General features: G+C 49.8%; 1 protein-coding gene across 1 annotated transcript; it reads right to left on the bottom strand.

The window, feature by feature from the left end:
* Positions 1–2,456: 2,456 nt before the first annotated feature.
* On the bottom strand, positions 2,457–15,026 carry LOC142859586 (secreted and transmembrane protein 1b-like). Its single transcript, XM_075989756.1, has 5 exons — positions 14,919–15,026; positions 7,325–7,480; positions 6,752–7,063; positions 5,888–6,159; positions 2,457–2,953 (listed from the first exon to the last, which is right to left on the bottom strand). Exons 2-5 carry the CDS (start codon positions 7,416–7,418, stop codon positions 2,873–2,875), a joined length of 759 nt encoding a protein of 252 aa, XP_075845871.1. The 5' UTR covers positions 7,419–7,480; positions 14,919–15,026; the 3' UTR covers positions 2,457–2,872.
* Between the last annotated feature and the right edge of the window lie 837 nt (positions 15,027–15,863).

Here is a 15,863-nt window from a genome sequence, read left to right as displayed (position 1 = left end):
ACAGAGTGAGTTCCGGGACAGCCAGGGCTACACAGAGAAACCCTGCCTTGAGAAAGAGAGAAAGACAGACAGATAGACAAAAAGATAGACAGACTATGGTGGTGCTAACTGCAAGTTGGGCAGAGACCCAGGGGCTGATAGAACCAAAGATAAGGTCAGGGAGAACACTTGAACGGGCCCTGTGAGTAGTAAGACATACAAACTGAGGCCAACCTGTCAGGAAATGGAACATTCTCATGGCTACCTTTTCCTGTGTGGTATAGGATGGTCTGCTTCTTTGTGGCGGTGGTTGCAGGCTTACGGAGAACAGTCAAGTAATAGAAATCTCAGCTCCGGCACAACATTCTAGCACCCACAGATCCCTTTACGTGTGTTGGAGGCAGCGGCAAACCGGAGGACGTGTGCTCCGGATTTTGGTTTAACCATTTTCAAAGAAACCGGGGACCAATGGCTCTCTGAGGTGCCATTAACATAGCATTTCTCATCCCGCCCACTACCCTAAACCTCTCCAGCCACTGAACTTCCCGTCCCCTAGTTTCTCTTTTCTTATAAGACCCAGTCTTTTGGCTTTGTGCTGTCTTGGCCTCTTGGGTCGTCTCTTGGCTCCATTCCTGGACCTCCTCCTCTTCCATCCCTCTTCTTTTCCTCTCTTGCTTCCCCCACCCCTCCCGTGCCCTGTCACACCTGGTCCCATCTGCTCTCCTGGCCCAGTTCAGTCTAGACCCTTCCAGATGCCTCCGACTCTTCTCTCTCATATCCACAATAAAAACCTTCTCAACTACAGCTAGGGGCAGTCATGTCCCCATTTCCACTCAGCACCTTATTAGGAAAATAAAATGGTCTCAGACCACAATACCAAATCCCAAAATTTCATCCTCTCCTTAAATGGTCTTAACTTATAGATATTTTTTTCATGTCTTAGCTTCTACCTTTGTTAAAATCCCTGGGCTGGAAAGATAGCTCAGTGGTTAAGAGGGTTTCCTTCTCTAGCAGGTGACTTGGTTTTGGTTCCCAGCATGTGTTTGGTGTTTCTCACAACCCAGTGCTACCAGCCCAGAAGTAGCACCACCCACTGTGAGTCTCTTTCTCTCTCCAACAGAGAAAACACACCACAGCCTTGCCCATTGGCCGATCTTGTGGAGTCATTGTCTCAACTGAGATTCTCTCTTCTAAAATAACTCTAGTTTGTAGCAAGTTGACATAAAACTAGCCAGCACATCCTTCTTGTGCACCTCAGCACTAATTCAGGAATGGAAAGCAGAACGTGGGCAATCAGATTCTCCTCCTCCTCCTTCTTTTTCCTCTTCCTCCTCCTTCCCCGTTCTTCTTCTAAGACAGCCCTGGCTGTCCTGGAACTCGCTCTGTAGACCAGACTGACCTGGAACTCAGAGGTCCACCTGCTCTGCCTCCCGAGTGCTGGGATTACAGGTGTGCGCCACCACTGCCCGGCCCAGACTGGCTTCTTATGTCTATCCTAACATGTCAGTGAACTCAGCTATGGGATTAGCACGTGCCAGCAGCTCACGAGGTCTTCCAGGACCAGCTTGATCCTCTGCCTTCAGTCTTTCTCCAGAACTGCCAAGCCTGGCCCTGGGGGGGATGCGGAGTCTATGCCCATCCATGAGGGACAGTGCCAGCTGGGAAATGGTACCCTGGAGAGGCACTGCGTCTGGCTCTCTTGGTTACTAATTCTCCTGGGTCCAATCACCTGCTTAACTCTCCCGTTTTGCTTTTACTTACTTAATGCTCTTGTGCAATTGTTGCAGATTACGAATCCTTAAAGCCCCAGCTAGTGCTGTCTCGAGAATATCAGTTTTCACCATCAACAGCAGTGCCTGTCTACGGCTCTCAAGGACTTCTCAATCTCCAAGAGGTGTCACTCTCCAGCCTCAACCTCTTCCGATAACTACGCATCCCTCCAAAATGCTGCTCAAGCCTTTTATGATTTATGGTTCTATGACCCTGTATCGGTTAAGCAAAACCAGCCAGAGTACCCCCAAAGCCTCTCTCCACTGTGTAGCTGTCCGGAAGAACAGAGTTTCATCTCTGTCATTGATTTGACATTGCTGACCTGGGGAGAGACAGGTCTAGAAACCAAAAAGCAAAAAAATAAAAACAAAAGGCCCGAATCTAGCAGTTAGATACTGACTCTCGGAGTTTTCCGAGCGACTTGCGATGCCTTAAGTAACAGCTCCCAATGACCCCTGACCCTCGCCCCTAGTGACCTTGGTTGGTACAAAAGTTACTACTTAAGAGGCAGTGAGAAAGCTGGATTTGCTCTTGCAGAGGACCTGGCTCCAGGCATGCTGGTTATGACATGCAGCCGCTTGTAATTCCAACTTCAGGGGATCAGACGCCCTCTTCTGGCTTCTGCAGGCAGGGCACTCACGTACACAACTCCCACCCCGCACCCCACACATAGACACATAATTAAAAATAAAATCTTTAGCCAGTCATGGTGGTACACACTTTTAATACCAGTACTCAGCAGGCAGAGCAGGTGGACATCTGTGAGTTTGAGGTCAGCCTGTTCTACATAGTGAATTCCAGGCCAGCCAGGATTACTTACTCTGACCTTTTCTAAAATAAAACAGAATAAAAATCTACAAAAAATAAAAAAATAAAAAGATAAATGGGGCGTGGTGGTGCATGACTTTAATCCCAGTACCCAGGAGGCAGAGCCAGGTGGATCTCTGTGAGTTCGAGGCCAGCCTGGTCTACAGAGTGAGTTCCAGGACAGCCAGAGATACACAGAGAAACCCTCTCTCAAAAAACAAAACAAAACAACAACAAGAATCATGGACTAGGCAGTAAGAGCACTTGTTTCTCTCGCAAAGGACTTGGTTTCAGTTCCTGGCACGTGTGTGGTGGTTCAAACCATTTGTAGCTCCGGTTTCAGGGGATCCAACACTCTCTTCTCACCTCCGCGAGCACCAGGCAGCCAAATTATCTTCTAGAAAGAGGAGGAAAGAGATTTCCACTTTTTACTCATCCAAATGAGACTCTACACAAGCAGCACGAGATGAAACCAAACAATTTCTCTTAACTATTATAAAAGGAACACTTCTTCCAGGGAGTGACTTTATAATAATTCACCCTTTTGGCTCTCTAGCTCTATCTATCCTACAGAATATATTATTAAAATTTTTATATCCAGCTCTGGAGAGATGGCTCACTGGGTAAGGGTGCTTGCCACCAAGTCTGATAACTGGAGTTTGCTTCTTCCACACGGTTGACAGAACTGGCTCCTAGAAGCTGTCATCTGACTTCCACATACACACCCCCAAGCAGAAAATAATAAACTGATTTTAAAACTCTAAAAAAAATTATTTATTATATATACAGCATTCTGCCTGATTGTCCGCCTGCAGGCCAGAAGGGGGCACCAGATCTCATTATAGATGGTTGTGAGCCACCATGTGGGTGCTGGGAATTGAACTCAGGATATCTGGGAGATCAACCAGTGCTCTTAACCACTGAACCATCTCTCCATCCCTTAAAAAGAACTTTTATATACATTTTGGATATACTCTTCATTCTTTGAGAAAAGAGATGGGTATCTAGCCGTGATCCCACAGGCACAGGCACATGGGGGAAGGGCCTGTTGGAGGAAGGCCAAAAGCCACGGAGAAGAGAAAGGAGATCACGGGACTAGAGAGGGGCGGGTCACGTGGTCATCAGGTCACGTGGTCACAGCATGAGGACAGTAGGTATGGAGCCCTGTGGCTGGAGTGAGGGGCAAAGACACAGAAGGGAGCCAGGGTGAGTAGGCACGGCAGGACCAGCATTCTGTCTCAAGTAGAGAAAACCTGGACAGACAGAAGCCATGAGGGAGCAAAGAAAAGCCAAGGGCTCCTATCCAGTTTCCCTCCTAGGCTTCTCGTGGCTGTTGAACGGGGGTGCCTGGGTTCTCAGTTCCTCTCCTCTGAACTACGGTTTAGAGCTGGCATCTGCTATGACTTCCTTTAAAGCAGTAGCACTCTGGATTGGTTAGGTTTTGGGATCCCCAGATGTATGGGTCCCGTGCCTGTGCCCAATGTGACCCAGGGCACCAGAGGAGCTGGTGGGCTGGCTTGGCTTGAATTGGCCCAAACCCAGCATCATAATGACATGGATCTTAATTTAGACTATTAGGTACACATCCCTGTGCATCTGGGTTCAGGGCCAACAACTCACAGCTGCTATGGGCCTGCTCTGGGCCAGGTCAAGGACATCAGGGAATGTCCTCCACCTCAGCCTTCATCTTTAGGACTCAGTGTATAGCACTAAACAAGTGTTATGTGTTTTTTAAAAAATATTTATTGTGTGTGTGTGCGCACGTGCACCCAAGGGCATGCTTGTGTACCATGTGCATGCAGGAACTGTGGAGGCCAGAGAAGGCATTGCACCCCTGGAACTGGAGTTGCAGATGGGTGTGAGCTGCCACCTGGGTGCTGGGAACCAAACTGAGGTCTTCTCCAAGAAGGGAACGTGCCCTTAACCCCTGACCCATCTTTCCAGACCTGTTTTGTGGGTTTTCATGTTTCTCACTATCAAGTGTATTTCCTAGAAGGCCTACAGCTTTATATAATCATTGATTTACCATATTTCCTTAACAGTTTGTATCATGAAGGCTTTTCTGAAGCATGAGTTATATAAATGATAAAATTATTCAAGTAGGCATTGCAATAAAGATAAATGGGCCCAGAGGAACAGCAGGCAAGGGTGGGGATAAGCAGGGAGGTTCGTGGGGGAATTTAGGGGCCTGGCTGTCCTCCCCAGAAGAGCAATGTCCACCAGCAGGTATTTCCCCCTTTATCAGCTCATTGTCCCTGAGGGCTTCCTGCAGACAGGCCCACTCCACCCCCTTGTGGTAGGAGTATAGTAATGCACCATTCTGGACCTCTAATCCTCTGCGAAGACCCTGGAACCTGACAGCAGGGTCCTGGGAACTTGCTGTTGTGTGAGTTAGCAGACAGATCTATGTGCCCGGAGCAAAGCTGGCTCAGCATCCGCACCCCTCAGCTGGCACTGGAGGCCATAGGGAAGTGATGGGGGGGGGTGTTCAGCAGAAGGGAAGGAACCCAGGCCCCTTTTTAAAAGGCAGAGGGGATGAATCCTGAGAGCCAAGGGCTATGCAGCTTGGAATTCCCCCACCATTGGAAAAGTTGAGGCGCAGAGTTAGGCACTAATGACCACAGGAAAGTCTGTTACTGTGAGTTCCAGAGAGAGACCTGGACCACTGCTTAGCAGGCCCTTCCCTAGTGAGCCAGTGTTGCTCTTTCTACAGAGGACATGGATGGGATCCTGTGTACAGAAGGGAGGGGGAAAGAGAGGGAGGGAGGGAGGGAGAGAGGGAGGGGGAAAGAGGGAGAGAGAGGGAGGGAGGGAGAGAGGGAGGGGGAAAGAGGGAGAGAGGGGGAAAGAGAGAGAGGGAGGGAGGGAGAGAGGGAGGGAGGGAAAGAGGTGCCTGAGAGCCTGGCTTGGGCCTGTATGAGGTACAGAGGCACTGGCACAACCATGTACATGTACAACAGCTTACACAAATAAGCAGATAGACCACACACACTTGAGATACTCTGAAACACTTTGATGTCTCCCAAATTCCAACAGAGTTATGTTTTGAGTACAGGAGGGGCTCAGTCAACTTCTAGGGCATCCTGAATCAAAAAAAAAATCACAACTCTGTTCTCATTAAAAAATTTCCCTGGAGTCCTGGGAGGAACCTGAAGAGCACAGACCCCGTTCTGTTCTCAGGGTGTTCCAGGGTCGAGGTGAGAGCCTGGAGACAGAAGATTTCCTGTGAGCCTGTCCAATTATGTGAGGAGTGTCCAAATAGAGATTGTCAGCCCTAGCCAGTAGAGGTCCTGTAGTCTGCTGTCTGGAACTAATAAGGCCCCTTGAGTACCTTTTGCTGCAGGACGTGGAAGACCTTGGGCAGTGTCCGGTAGGGACCGTGGGGACCGCCAGGAAACCCATGACTCAGACCAGGCCCTGGCCCTTCATATCTGTGATACTTCAGGGAACGGGAGCGCTTGCAGCAGACACACACACTGACTCCTATTATGCTGATAATGATGATGATGATGACAATGATGACAATGACCAAGTTGCTTCCTGAAGGTGGGGGCTCAGCATTGACTTGCAAGCTCTCTGGCTCCTGGTTGGTGGTGTCTAGGTCTGGAGCAGGGAAGTCAATGAGAATTGGCTGGCGTAATTCACCCCCTCCAGCCCTACTCAGTTCCCCCTTGTTCCCCTCCCACCCTCAACACTCCCATCATGAACTCCTATATGGGTAGGAAACGGTTGTGGAGGAGACTAGAAGGGGCCTCTGGGTTGGGCTCCAGAAATAACGGCTATGTGGCCTAAGGGGCAAAAGTGTGAAGGATCTTGTGCCTTTGGAATTGGAGAATGTGAAGAGTTTCCCGCCTTTAGAGCCTTCCTGGTCTTGGGGTTCTGCCAGAGACAAATGATCAGGTTTGGGGACTGCAGCCCTGGTCCTCCATGTCAGAGAGAGGGAATTCTGCGGTCACCCCCAATCTCCTATGGGCTCAAGGGACTATGGTGGATTGAACTGGTTTGAAGGACTAGAGGGAGCGGAGCCCGGAGGGACTAGGTAGGGAGTTAGGGGTGAGGAGGGCGGTAGGTTTAGACACATAGAGTCCTCGTTTGTGTGTGGAAGCAGATGAAATTCAGAGCTCAATTGTGAGGGGCTCCTCCCTGCTCCTTCCCTCCCCCTCCCCCCCAACTCACTTCCTAGCCTAAAGCTCACCAGTAACATTCAGGGTAAAGATTTCATCTTTTCTCTGGAGTCCATGCAGCTTCCACAGGTACTCCCCTGCGTGGGTGTCCTGGGCATTCGTGATCACCAGCTGGGCATGACCTCCTTGAATATGGAGGTGCCATGAATCTTCAACGTAGCGTCCTGGAGGCTTTTGGTCAAAGATGGTCGTTTTATTTCCATCGGCAGTCAGCTCAATGGTGACATCTCTGAAGGTGTTGGAGATGCTACAAGCCATCTCCACGCTGCTGCCTCTGGGAGCAGACACTTCCAGTGGTTCTGTGCATACTGGGTTGTCCCACTCTGTGGAGAGAGCACAGTCTTTACTTTGCAGCCCAGGCATGGTCTTTGATACCAATGCCCCTGCAGTGATCCCAGGACTATTGGTGCTTCAGGATCAGCTATTCTCAGGGATACATGGCTCACCCTTCTATAGTAGCCCAGCTTCCACCATATTGGGACTACAAAGCCAAGGTCACTATCTGGTCCTGACCTTGGTCTGACCCTCCTACTATGTCTGGCCCTGAGGCCCTGCACTTGGGAGGAAGTAAAACCCAGACTTACTTTGATTATAGGCATTCAGAGAGGCAGCCAGGAGAAGGAGGGTCCAGAGAATTCTGGGAAATGAGCCAGTGGATGTTACAGGGTAGGCCGCCATGGCTCATTCATAGGATGGGCCTCAGGAGACAACTCTTCTGGTCAGTGGTTTTTGGACAGTACCTAGAAGAAGGAAAAAGAAGGGGTCAGAAGTCCCCAAAGGTGATCCAGAAAACAGCACCAGCCTCAGAAGGGCTATACAGCCCAGGGTCCTTGAGCTCTCCCTGTCTACTCCTCCCCAGATTCCTGAACCTGGGCAGGGGTCCCAGCCACCAGCGCTGTTCTTACATTTGGTAAAGAGTGCGGGACTGACCGAGGTAGAGCAATGGGCAGATAGATGAAGCCAGGAATGAGGCACATTGAGCTGGCTGTTCGGCACACTTCCTGCTTAGAGCTGCAAAGTTAACCAGGCAAACAGCTTGGGTTGTACTTTGTACAGAAACAGTTTTGTCGTTGACTTGACCTGTGCACTGCCTACAGTGTACTAAGTGGCCTCTGTTCAGAGCCTAGTGCCTGCGATTCTCACGTCCCGCCTGCCTGTCCCTTCTTTCACTTGGTCAATCACCCTCACTGAGCACCAGGTATAGGATGTGGTCCGTGTAGTCCAGCAATGGCTGCCTCGTGCCACAGAGGCCAAGAATCTGGTAATTGTTCAGCCCGCTAGGCTGCATGTTTCCTCTGTCCCAGTCTGGTGCTGAAGTCCTAAAGAAGGAGGTCCTAACACTGGTGAAGGAATTCTTCAGGGGAGATGCAGCCTCTAGTGAGGGTGAGGGCAAGCAGGCCGAGGTCCAAGCTTCTTTCTTCCATTCCTCTTATCTGGGCTGCCATCAGAAGATGCGGCCCACATTTAGGGTGGGTCTTCTGGCTTCAAATAATCTGATGAAGAAAATCCCACACAGAAGTTCCCAGAAGCTTGCGTTTTAGTTGATCACTGATGTAGTCAAGTTGACAACCAAGATTAGCCACCACAGTAGCCCATGCCAGAATAGGGGAGACCTTGGCCGTCTTTCAATCAAGCAGCCTGCCCAGTGCCTTTTCTTGCTTTAACCCTGGACTCTGCCTACCTGCCCTCATATTAACTTTGTACTATACACTTCTAAAGCACAGGTGAGCTTTATATTTCTTCTGTTTACCATAGGACAGGCTGATTGCTGCTTTTAGTAGGTGGGCAAATCTCCTAGACCTCAAAGTCAACCCAACCGACCCTGTCTTATGGTAGAGGCAGCTCCAGATCCCTGGACAAGCAAGCTGCATCTCGCACCATCCTTTAGTCTCAATGCTTAGTTTCCAGCGCGGGATAGAGACCCCTCGTACACACCCTCCTCACCAGTGCAGCCACCGTGGGATGTGTAGATCCTGTTCTGAGGGTTCCTGGGATGCTGACTGGCAGTAAAGGAAGGAGAAAGTTCCACAGAACATTGACAGTTCCTGTTAGGGAACTTGCCCTCCAGAGAGCTTCCGAGACACAGCATGACCTGACTCCTACTTATAGTTTACTGCTTCCGTTGCAGAATATGTAACACCCTGTTTCCTGACTGCTTCGACCACCACAAACATGTACACGTGTATAGAAATACATGTATATACATGCACGCATTTACATGTATACAAATATTATGTTGGAGGAGGATGAGACAGCAGAGATGAATCTCTAACGACCCTGATGATATCATCTGTTTCCCACAGGCTTGGTACATGTTATGTACACAGTAATAGTCCAACAAATGCATCTGGACCCACTGAGGTGTAGGAGGGGTAAGGATCCTGCCCAACCTTCCCTGACAGACACAGAGGGCAGCTTTACTCTTTGTGACATCAGCCAGCAGCCCTTCAGAAAAGTTTGGTCAGTGCCCCATGGGAAGCCTGGTCCATATTCCTGGGCTGGAGCTAGGCTGGTCAAAGGTCAGTCTTGGTCCACATCTGGACCCAGGTGATATGGAAAGCTAGGAACCTCAGTCAACAGTGTCGAATGGCTACTGAGTCACAGCTGTAGGACAGGGACACCCACAGAAAGTGAAAGCCAGAAGCTGGACTCTTGCCTCGAGGCTATGGGAGCTTAGTTCTGGGAGGCTGTGCTCTTTAGCTTTGGAGACTCAGCTCTCTGGGGAGGCACCAGGTGTGATAGGAACTTTCAGTTTCCCTGTTGGCTCTTCCTAAGAGCTAGTCTACAATACCTCACACCCCATGTGCTAATCACCCCACAGGCACTTCCTCACTGTTAGAGCCTACCTTGCTGTCACCCCTCCCTTCAGAATCAGACATCTATGAAGTCCCCTCCAGCATGTCACTGTGTATGAAATGCCACAAGACATTCATACCAGAAGGCATCTTGGCTCTGAGGATACCAAGGCATCTTGGCTCTGAGGATACCACCATCCTCATGGTGGCCTCCATAGGAAGCTGGAATCTTTGGTACACAAGAATGGCACCCAGGTTCTAGGCTTCTCCCATTGCCCGGAGCCAAGGGCATCCTCCAGCCTCAGGGCCCTGATCATTCCAAACTTCTTTTCATGCCCACCGTGAGGTTGTCACAGTAGGAGCCCCAGATGGCTCTGTAATCCAGCTTGGGGATTCTATGGTCACACCTCTGTTTTACTCTCAGGTACCTGTGTTTGGGGAGGTGCTGTGGCTTTTGCTATGGTCCCTGTGGCACTGGTCAGGCACCATAGACAGGTGACTAACGAAAACCACAGTGTAATGACAGACCTCACAGTAAACCAAGATCCCTCTGCAGAAGGACTGAAGGCCTAGGGGCCAACTTCTTGTTTCTGGCCTAGCTGAAGCTGGGCAGGCTGCCCTGGTCTTGAGAAGATCTTTGGTTTGCACTATGATGAACACAGTGCCGTGTGGTCTGAGGTTGGCCATCAGAGAAAAGGGCAAGCCTAGATCTGCACTTCAAGATACCTCTCAGTTCCCAAGCGAGAATCTTCTATTGTTCCTGGAACTGGAAGCCAATCCTCTCCTTTATTCTGGGAGTCTCACTTTGCCTCTCCTAGGTAGGCAGTTAGAAATGGACTCAAAGAGCCGGGCGTTGGTGGCGCACGCCTTTAATCCCAGCACTCGGGAGGCAGAGGCAGGCAGATGTCTGTGAGTTCGAGGCCAGCCTGGTCTAGAGGAGCTAGTTCCAGGACAGGAACCAAAAAGCTACAGAGAAACCCTGTCTCGAAAATCCAAAAAAGAAAAAAAAGAAAAAAAAAGAAAAAAAAAGAAATGGACTCAAAAATCAATGCTTTGGGATGATGCTCCTGTACACTGTAAAGTTTGTCACTCTTATTGGTTTTATAAATCACTGATTGGCCAGTAGCAAGGCAGGAAATATAGGCGGGGTGACCAGAGTAAGAGAATTCTGGGATGAGGTAAGGCAGAGGGACAGCCATCTTCTGGACACAGAAGAAGTAAGAAGAGAATGCCTCACTGAGAAAAAGTACCAAGCCATGTAGCTAAACATTGATAAGAATTATGAGTTAACTGGAGTTGTAAGAGCTGGTTAATAATAAGCCTGAGCTAATAGGCCAAACAGTTTATAATTAATATAAGCCTCTGAGTTTCTTTGGGACTGAATGGCTGTGGGATCAGGTGGGACAGAAACTTCTGTCTACAGTCAAGAGGGTAGGAAAAACATTCCAGATATATTTTCAAATAAAAATGTTAAAATAATTAGCTGTGGCAGCACACACTTTTAATTCCAGTAACCTGGACAAAGAGGCAGGCAGAAGCACACAGAACTTTGTGAGTTCAAAGCCAGTTTCATTTACATAATAAGGTCGGGGCCAGCCAGGGTTATACAGGGAGACCCTGCCTTGAAAAAAAAAATAGAGACTGGAGAGATGGCATTGGCTGCTCTTCCAGAGGTCCTGAGTTCAATTCCCAGCACCCACATGGTGACTCACAATGTCTGAAACTCCAGCTCCAGGGGATTTGACAACCTCGTACCAACACACATAAAATCAAATAAGTTATTTTTTAAAAAAATAAGCAATGAACATGCTTAAGGTCTGAGCATATATGAGCTAAAGTATGTCCTTATTCAATCTCCCTGACATTTTCTGGCACTCAAACAAACAAGGCTATTGTCTTCCACTTACAATCACGGTACCCTACCTCCTTGAACCTGTGGCTCGAGGCTTATTTTATCGATTACAGCCTGGCTAGCATCCTCAGACACACCGTTGCACTGTCACTTGAGTGTTTAAAAAGATTTGTTTATTTATTTGCTTTTTGGTATATGAGTGTTTTTGCCAGCAGGTATGTGCACCACACACTTGCCTGGTGCCCTCAGAGGTCAGAAGAGGGCATCAGATCCCCTGGACAGTTGTGAGCAGCCATGTGGGTACTGGGAACTGAAGCGGGGTCCTCTGAAAAGGCAGCCAGTACTCTTAACCGCTGACCTATTGCTCCAGCCTCATCATTTAAATGTCTTAGTAACCCTTTGAAGGCAATAACTTCAAAACGCACCAAAAAAAATTCCTATATATGATTTTTAAAAAGTTTTTAAATTTATTTATTTATTTTTTTCGAGACAGGGTTTCTCTGTGTAGCTTTGGAGCCTGTCCTGGAACTTGCTCTGTACACTGGGCTGGCCGTCAACAACATGACTATTTCAAATACAAAGAAGAGACTCACACCCACACTCTTTGTTGTAAGTCTTACTCTTTCCCTGAGTTCCTTTCATTCTCTTAATCCTAGTCCTCAAATCAGTCTAAGTTAAATAACATACTGTAAGGCCTGGTGAGCTGGCTCAGCAGGTAAAGGCAGTTTCCCTAAAACTATGGCCACTGGGGGATCTAACCCCGGAAGCCTTGTAAAGGCACAAGGAAGAAACAGACTCCACAGAGTTGTTCTCTGACTTCTGCCTTTGTGCACACAAACATAGCCACATCCACACTCACACACACCCCTACACTCACACACACCCCTACACACACACCCCTACACACCCCCTACACTCACACACACCCCTACACACACACACACCTACACTCACACACACCCCTACACACACACACACCTACACTCACACACACCCCTACACCCCTACACACCCCTACACTCACACACACCCCTACACACACACACCCCTACACACACACCCCTACACACACACACTCCTAAACACACACCCCTACACACACACACCCCTACACTCACACACACCCCTACACACACACACACCCCTACACACACACACACCCCTACACTCACACACACCCCTACACCCCTACACACCCCTACACTCACACACACCCCTACACACACACACCCCTACACACACACCCCTACACACACACACCCCTACACACACACACCCCTACACTCACACACACCCCTACACACACACACACCCCTACACACACACACACACACCCCTACACTCACACACACCCCTACACACAGACACCCCTACACACACACCCCTACACTCACACACACCCCCACACACACACACACCCCTACACTCACACCCCTACACACACACCCCTACACACCCCCTACACTCACACACACACCCCTACACTCACACACACCCCTACACTCACACACACCCCTACACCCCTACACTCACACACACCCCTACACTCACACACACCCCTATGCACACAATATTTCTAAAGGTTAAGCACTGTTTTTTGTTTTTTTGTTTTTTTTAAAAGATCTATTTATCTCTTACACAGTGTTCTGCCTGCATCTCATTACTGATGGCTGTGAGCCACCATGTGGTAGCTGGGAATTGAACCCAGGACTTTTGGAAGAACAGGCAGTGCTCTTAACCACTGAGCCATCACTCCAGACCGCCCCTCCCCCCACACACAAATTTTTAATGTCTTTTCCCAGGTGTGGTTGCATCTGCCTTTAATCTCAGCACTCTGGAAGCAGAGGTCCCAGAAACAAGGAAAAGAAAGGGCTACCTGCTCAACAGGTACAGCCAGGCACTTGCTGCCAAGTCTGATTGAATTTGAGCTTTGCGACCCACGTAGTGGAAGGAGAGAAACTAAAAGTTTGACTCTCCACAGCCAATATGGCTCCTATTTTCCTCCAGAGTCCTAACTGCTCCAAGCCGCCACCTCCTGCCATGAGGGTTCTCAGCCTCCTTCCAGCCACCCTGGTGAGGGTGAGAGCAGCCAGAGAGAGAAGCAGGTATTGTGCCCCTCTCTGGCCTCTGTCTTGTCTGTGGTCCCAGTGCCCAGCCACCTCCTTACCTAGGACAGCAAAACAACCAGAAGCAGGATGAGCCTGGCACCGCCTCCTTTGTAGCTGTCTCCTTTACACTCCGGTTCCTGCTCATCTCTGTGCGTAGACACAGCAGCTACACATGGGGCATCCCTAAATCTAAACTCCTCATGGCTGGAGAAACGAAGATGGAAGTCACTGACCAGCCATTGCTTTTAATGCACTGTGGCCCAGGGTTTCAGAATAACGCTCACTTCTTGGGAATCCCATTATTCCTCAAGCAACAAAGACTTCTGTGCAACACCCTACACAATCAGAACAGAGACAGCGACCAAGCAGGCCACACTGTGACCAGGACTTTTTAATTATGTAGACCCTTCCTCTTTCTCTCTCTAAGCCTGAAGCTCATGTTAGTTCCTTAAAGATGGGCTGACAGGCTTCAATGCTCTTCTTGCCCAAGGACTGTATTGGTTAAGTTCCTCTCCTGTGTTTTTATCTGCTTTCTAAGGAAGGAGCAGCAGAAACCGCACGTTGGAACCCCTAGAATCTGTTTCAGGACTCAGGTTACACAGACAATACCCAGTGTCACTTTTATGACACCCTCCTCCCAATGCCTTTGTAATTACTGCCTCACTGAGTTCCCTGATGGTCTGTCACCCTGACCCTTGTCTGGTGGATGTGAGTGCTGAGCCGCAGAGCGGTCAGGAGCAGATTGTCGTGGCATTTCACCGGCGGACCCCGGACCCCACCCACAGATTTGACCCCCTCTGCAGCCCATCTCATACAGCACAATGGCTTCCAGCTCAGAGTCGGGCTGGGAGTTACATGCACGGAGCTTCAAGAATTCCGGAGTCGAAGGAAAGTCACAAGAAGAACCTTCAAGCCCACAACCAGAAGTCGGCTTCTACTTACATTACGATGGGAACAAAAAAATCAGGATTCACAGTGTCCCTGACCAAACGTGGCATAGATTGCCAGTTCTGAGTGGCCAGCCTTAGAAGCCCACAAGTACCAACCACCGCGGCCCCTTGTGCACCAAGCCCCTCTTCTGGAGACCTGGGCAACTGCACGCCCCTGGCTTCCCATATACATAGTCAGATGACAAGGAAGAGTGAGGTCGCCATTCTCCTCTTCCCATTCAGTACCGAAGAACCCAGCTGCTGCCTATGCCCTTCCTGGAGCTCAGAGTGAGACACTGCTCCGGGCAGCGTCCAAAGCCCAGGTCTACTCTGCTCCCGGCGGCGGCTGCAGCATCCAAGGCACCTGGGCAGTAAGCACCTCAGCCCCGCCTTTACTCTGGACAGATCCTCGAGGCAAGAGGCAGCCTCAGGGACACCCTGCCTGATGTAGAGCCCCAAACCCTCTGAGCGCCAGGGTTCCCTCTAGTCCTCACCTGCATACTTGGCTCTTGTCTGAACTCTGCAACTGCCACTGGTGAAGTCATCCAGCTCAGACGTCGCTGAGGCCCAGATAAGGCAGGCAAAGTACCGCCCATGGGACTGGCCTTAGCGCGGAAGAAAACAAGTTCGGGAAAGCAGTGTGACTTTCAGGAAGTACCAAGTCAACACAGCAATCAAGTCCTGCATTTAATTAGCCACTGCAGCAGGAAAGCGGGAGGAGGGCCCAGGTTCTTTCTAGAAGGGTCCCGACTGGGCCAAAGTTTGATTCAAGGCTCTGGGGCTGCTCCTTTAGGAAAACTGGGTGTATTTGTTTCCTTGCATGGGACAATACGGGCATGACCACCCTGGGCAAGCACACAGGGAAAGGCAGTAACTTCAGGATTGAGCTAAGGAAGGCAGGAGCCTAGTGCCCCACACTGGACACAATCCATGGATTCCATACTCACGGTACCCCTAGTGCCTACCTATGCTGTAGAGACGGTCAAATAGCCGCGATCTTATTATCCCTCCTGGCAGGGCTTTGGGTGACAGATTAGACGTAGGGGTTCTTGGTCTGGTGGGACTAGAACCCCTGTGGTAAGGGAGAGTCTGGAAGGGCACCTGAGGTTTCCACTGTCTCACCCCATTAAAATGCCTTTCTGCGAAAGTGAAACTAGTCCATGTGTTTTGAAACTACACGGCCAGGTCAAGACATTCCAAGTCTTCCCCGGTGACTTAGTGTCAATGTCCACAGACGATGTGTGTCTGGCCTTCTGGAGATCATGCGTGCAGAAAACCATCTTGATCGGGCACGTCTCCTCAGGGGTGCATATGCGTCTCACAGGTAGACACAGCTGCTTGTGTTCCGCCTAGCTCCACTAGGAGACGCTCTCTGCATGTTCCCTGGTCACAGCCTCCTCTGCCAAGGGCTCTGTCATCTGCTGACTCGCATCCATGGG

The sequence above is a fragment of the Microtus pennsylvanicus genome, chromosome 11 (genome assembly GCF_037038515.1).
Source record: "Microtus pennsylvanicus isolate mMicPen1 chromosome 11, mMicPen1.hap1, whole genome shotgun sequence".
Classification (NCBI taxonomy): Eukaryota; Metazoa; Chordata; class Mammalia; order Rodentia; family Cricetidae; genus Microtus; species Microtus pennsylvanicus.
Note: the sequence above shows the minus strand (reverse complement) of the source record. Positions and strands in the feature narration are given on the sequence as shown.

Coding starts and splice junctions, on each gene's coding strand:
- LOC142859586 (XM_075989756.1), bottom strand. CDS start 7,418: ATGGCGGCCTACCCTGTAACATCCACTGGCTCATTTCCCAGAATTCTC. Junction 6,160..6,751: donor CTTTACCCTGAATGTTACTG/GTGAGCTTTAGG, acceptor TCCCTGCTCCAG/ACCTAGACACCACCAACCAG. Junction 2,954..5,887: donor TCCACGTCCTGCAGCAAAAG/GTACTCAAGGGG, acceptor TCCTCTTTCTAG/AAGATAATTTGGCTGCCTGG.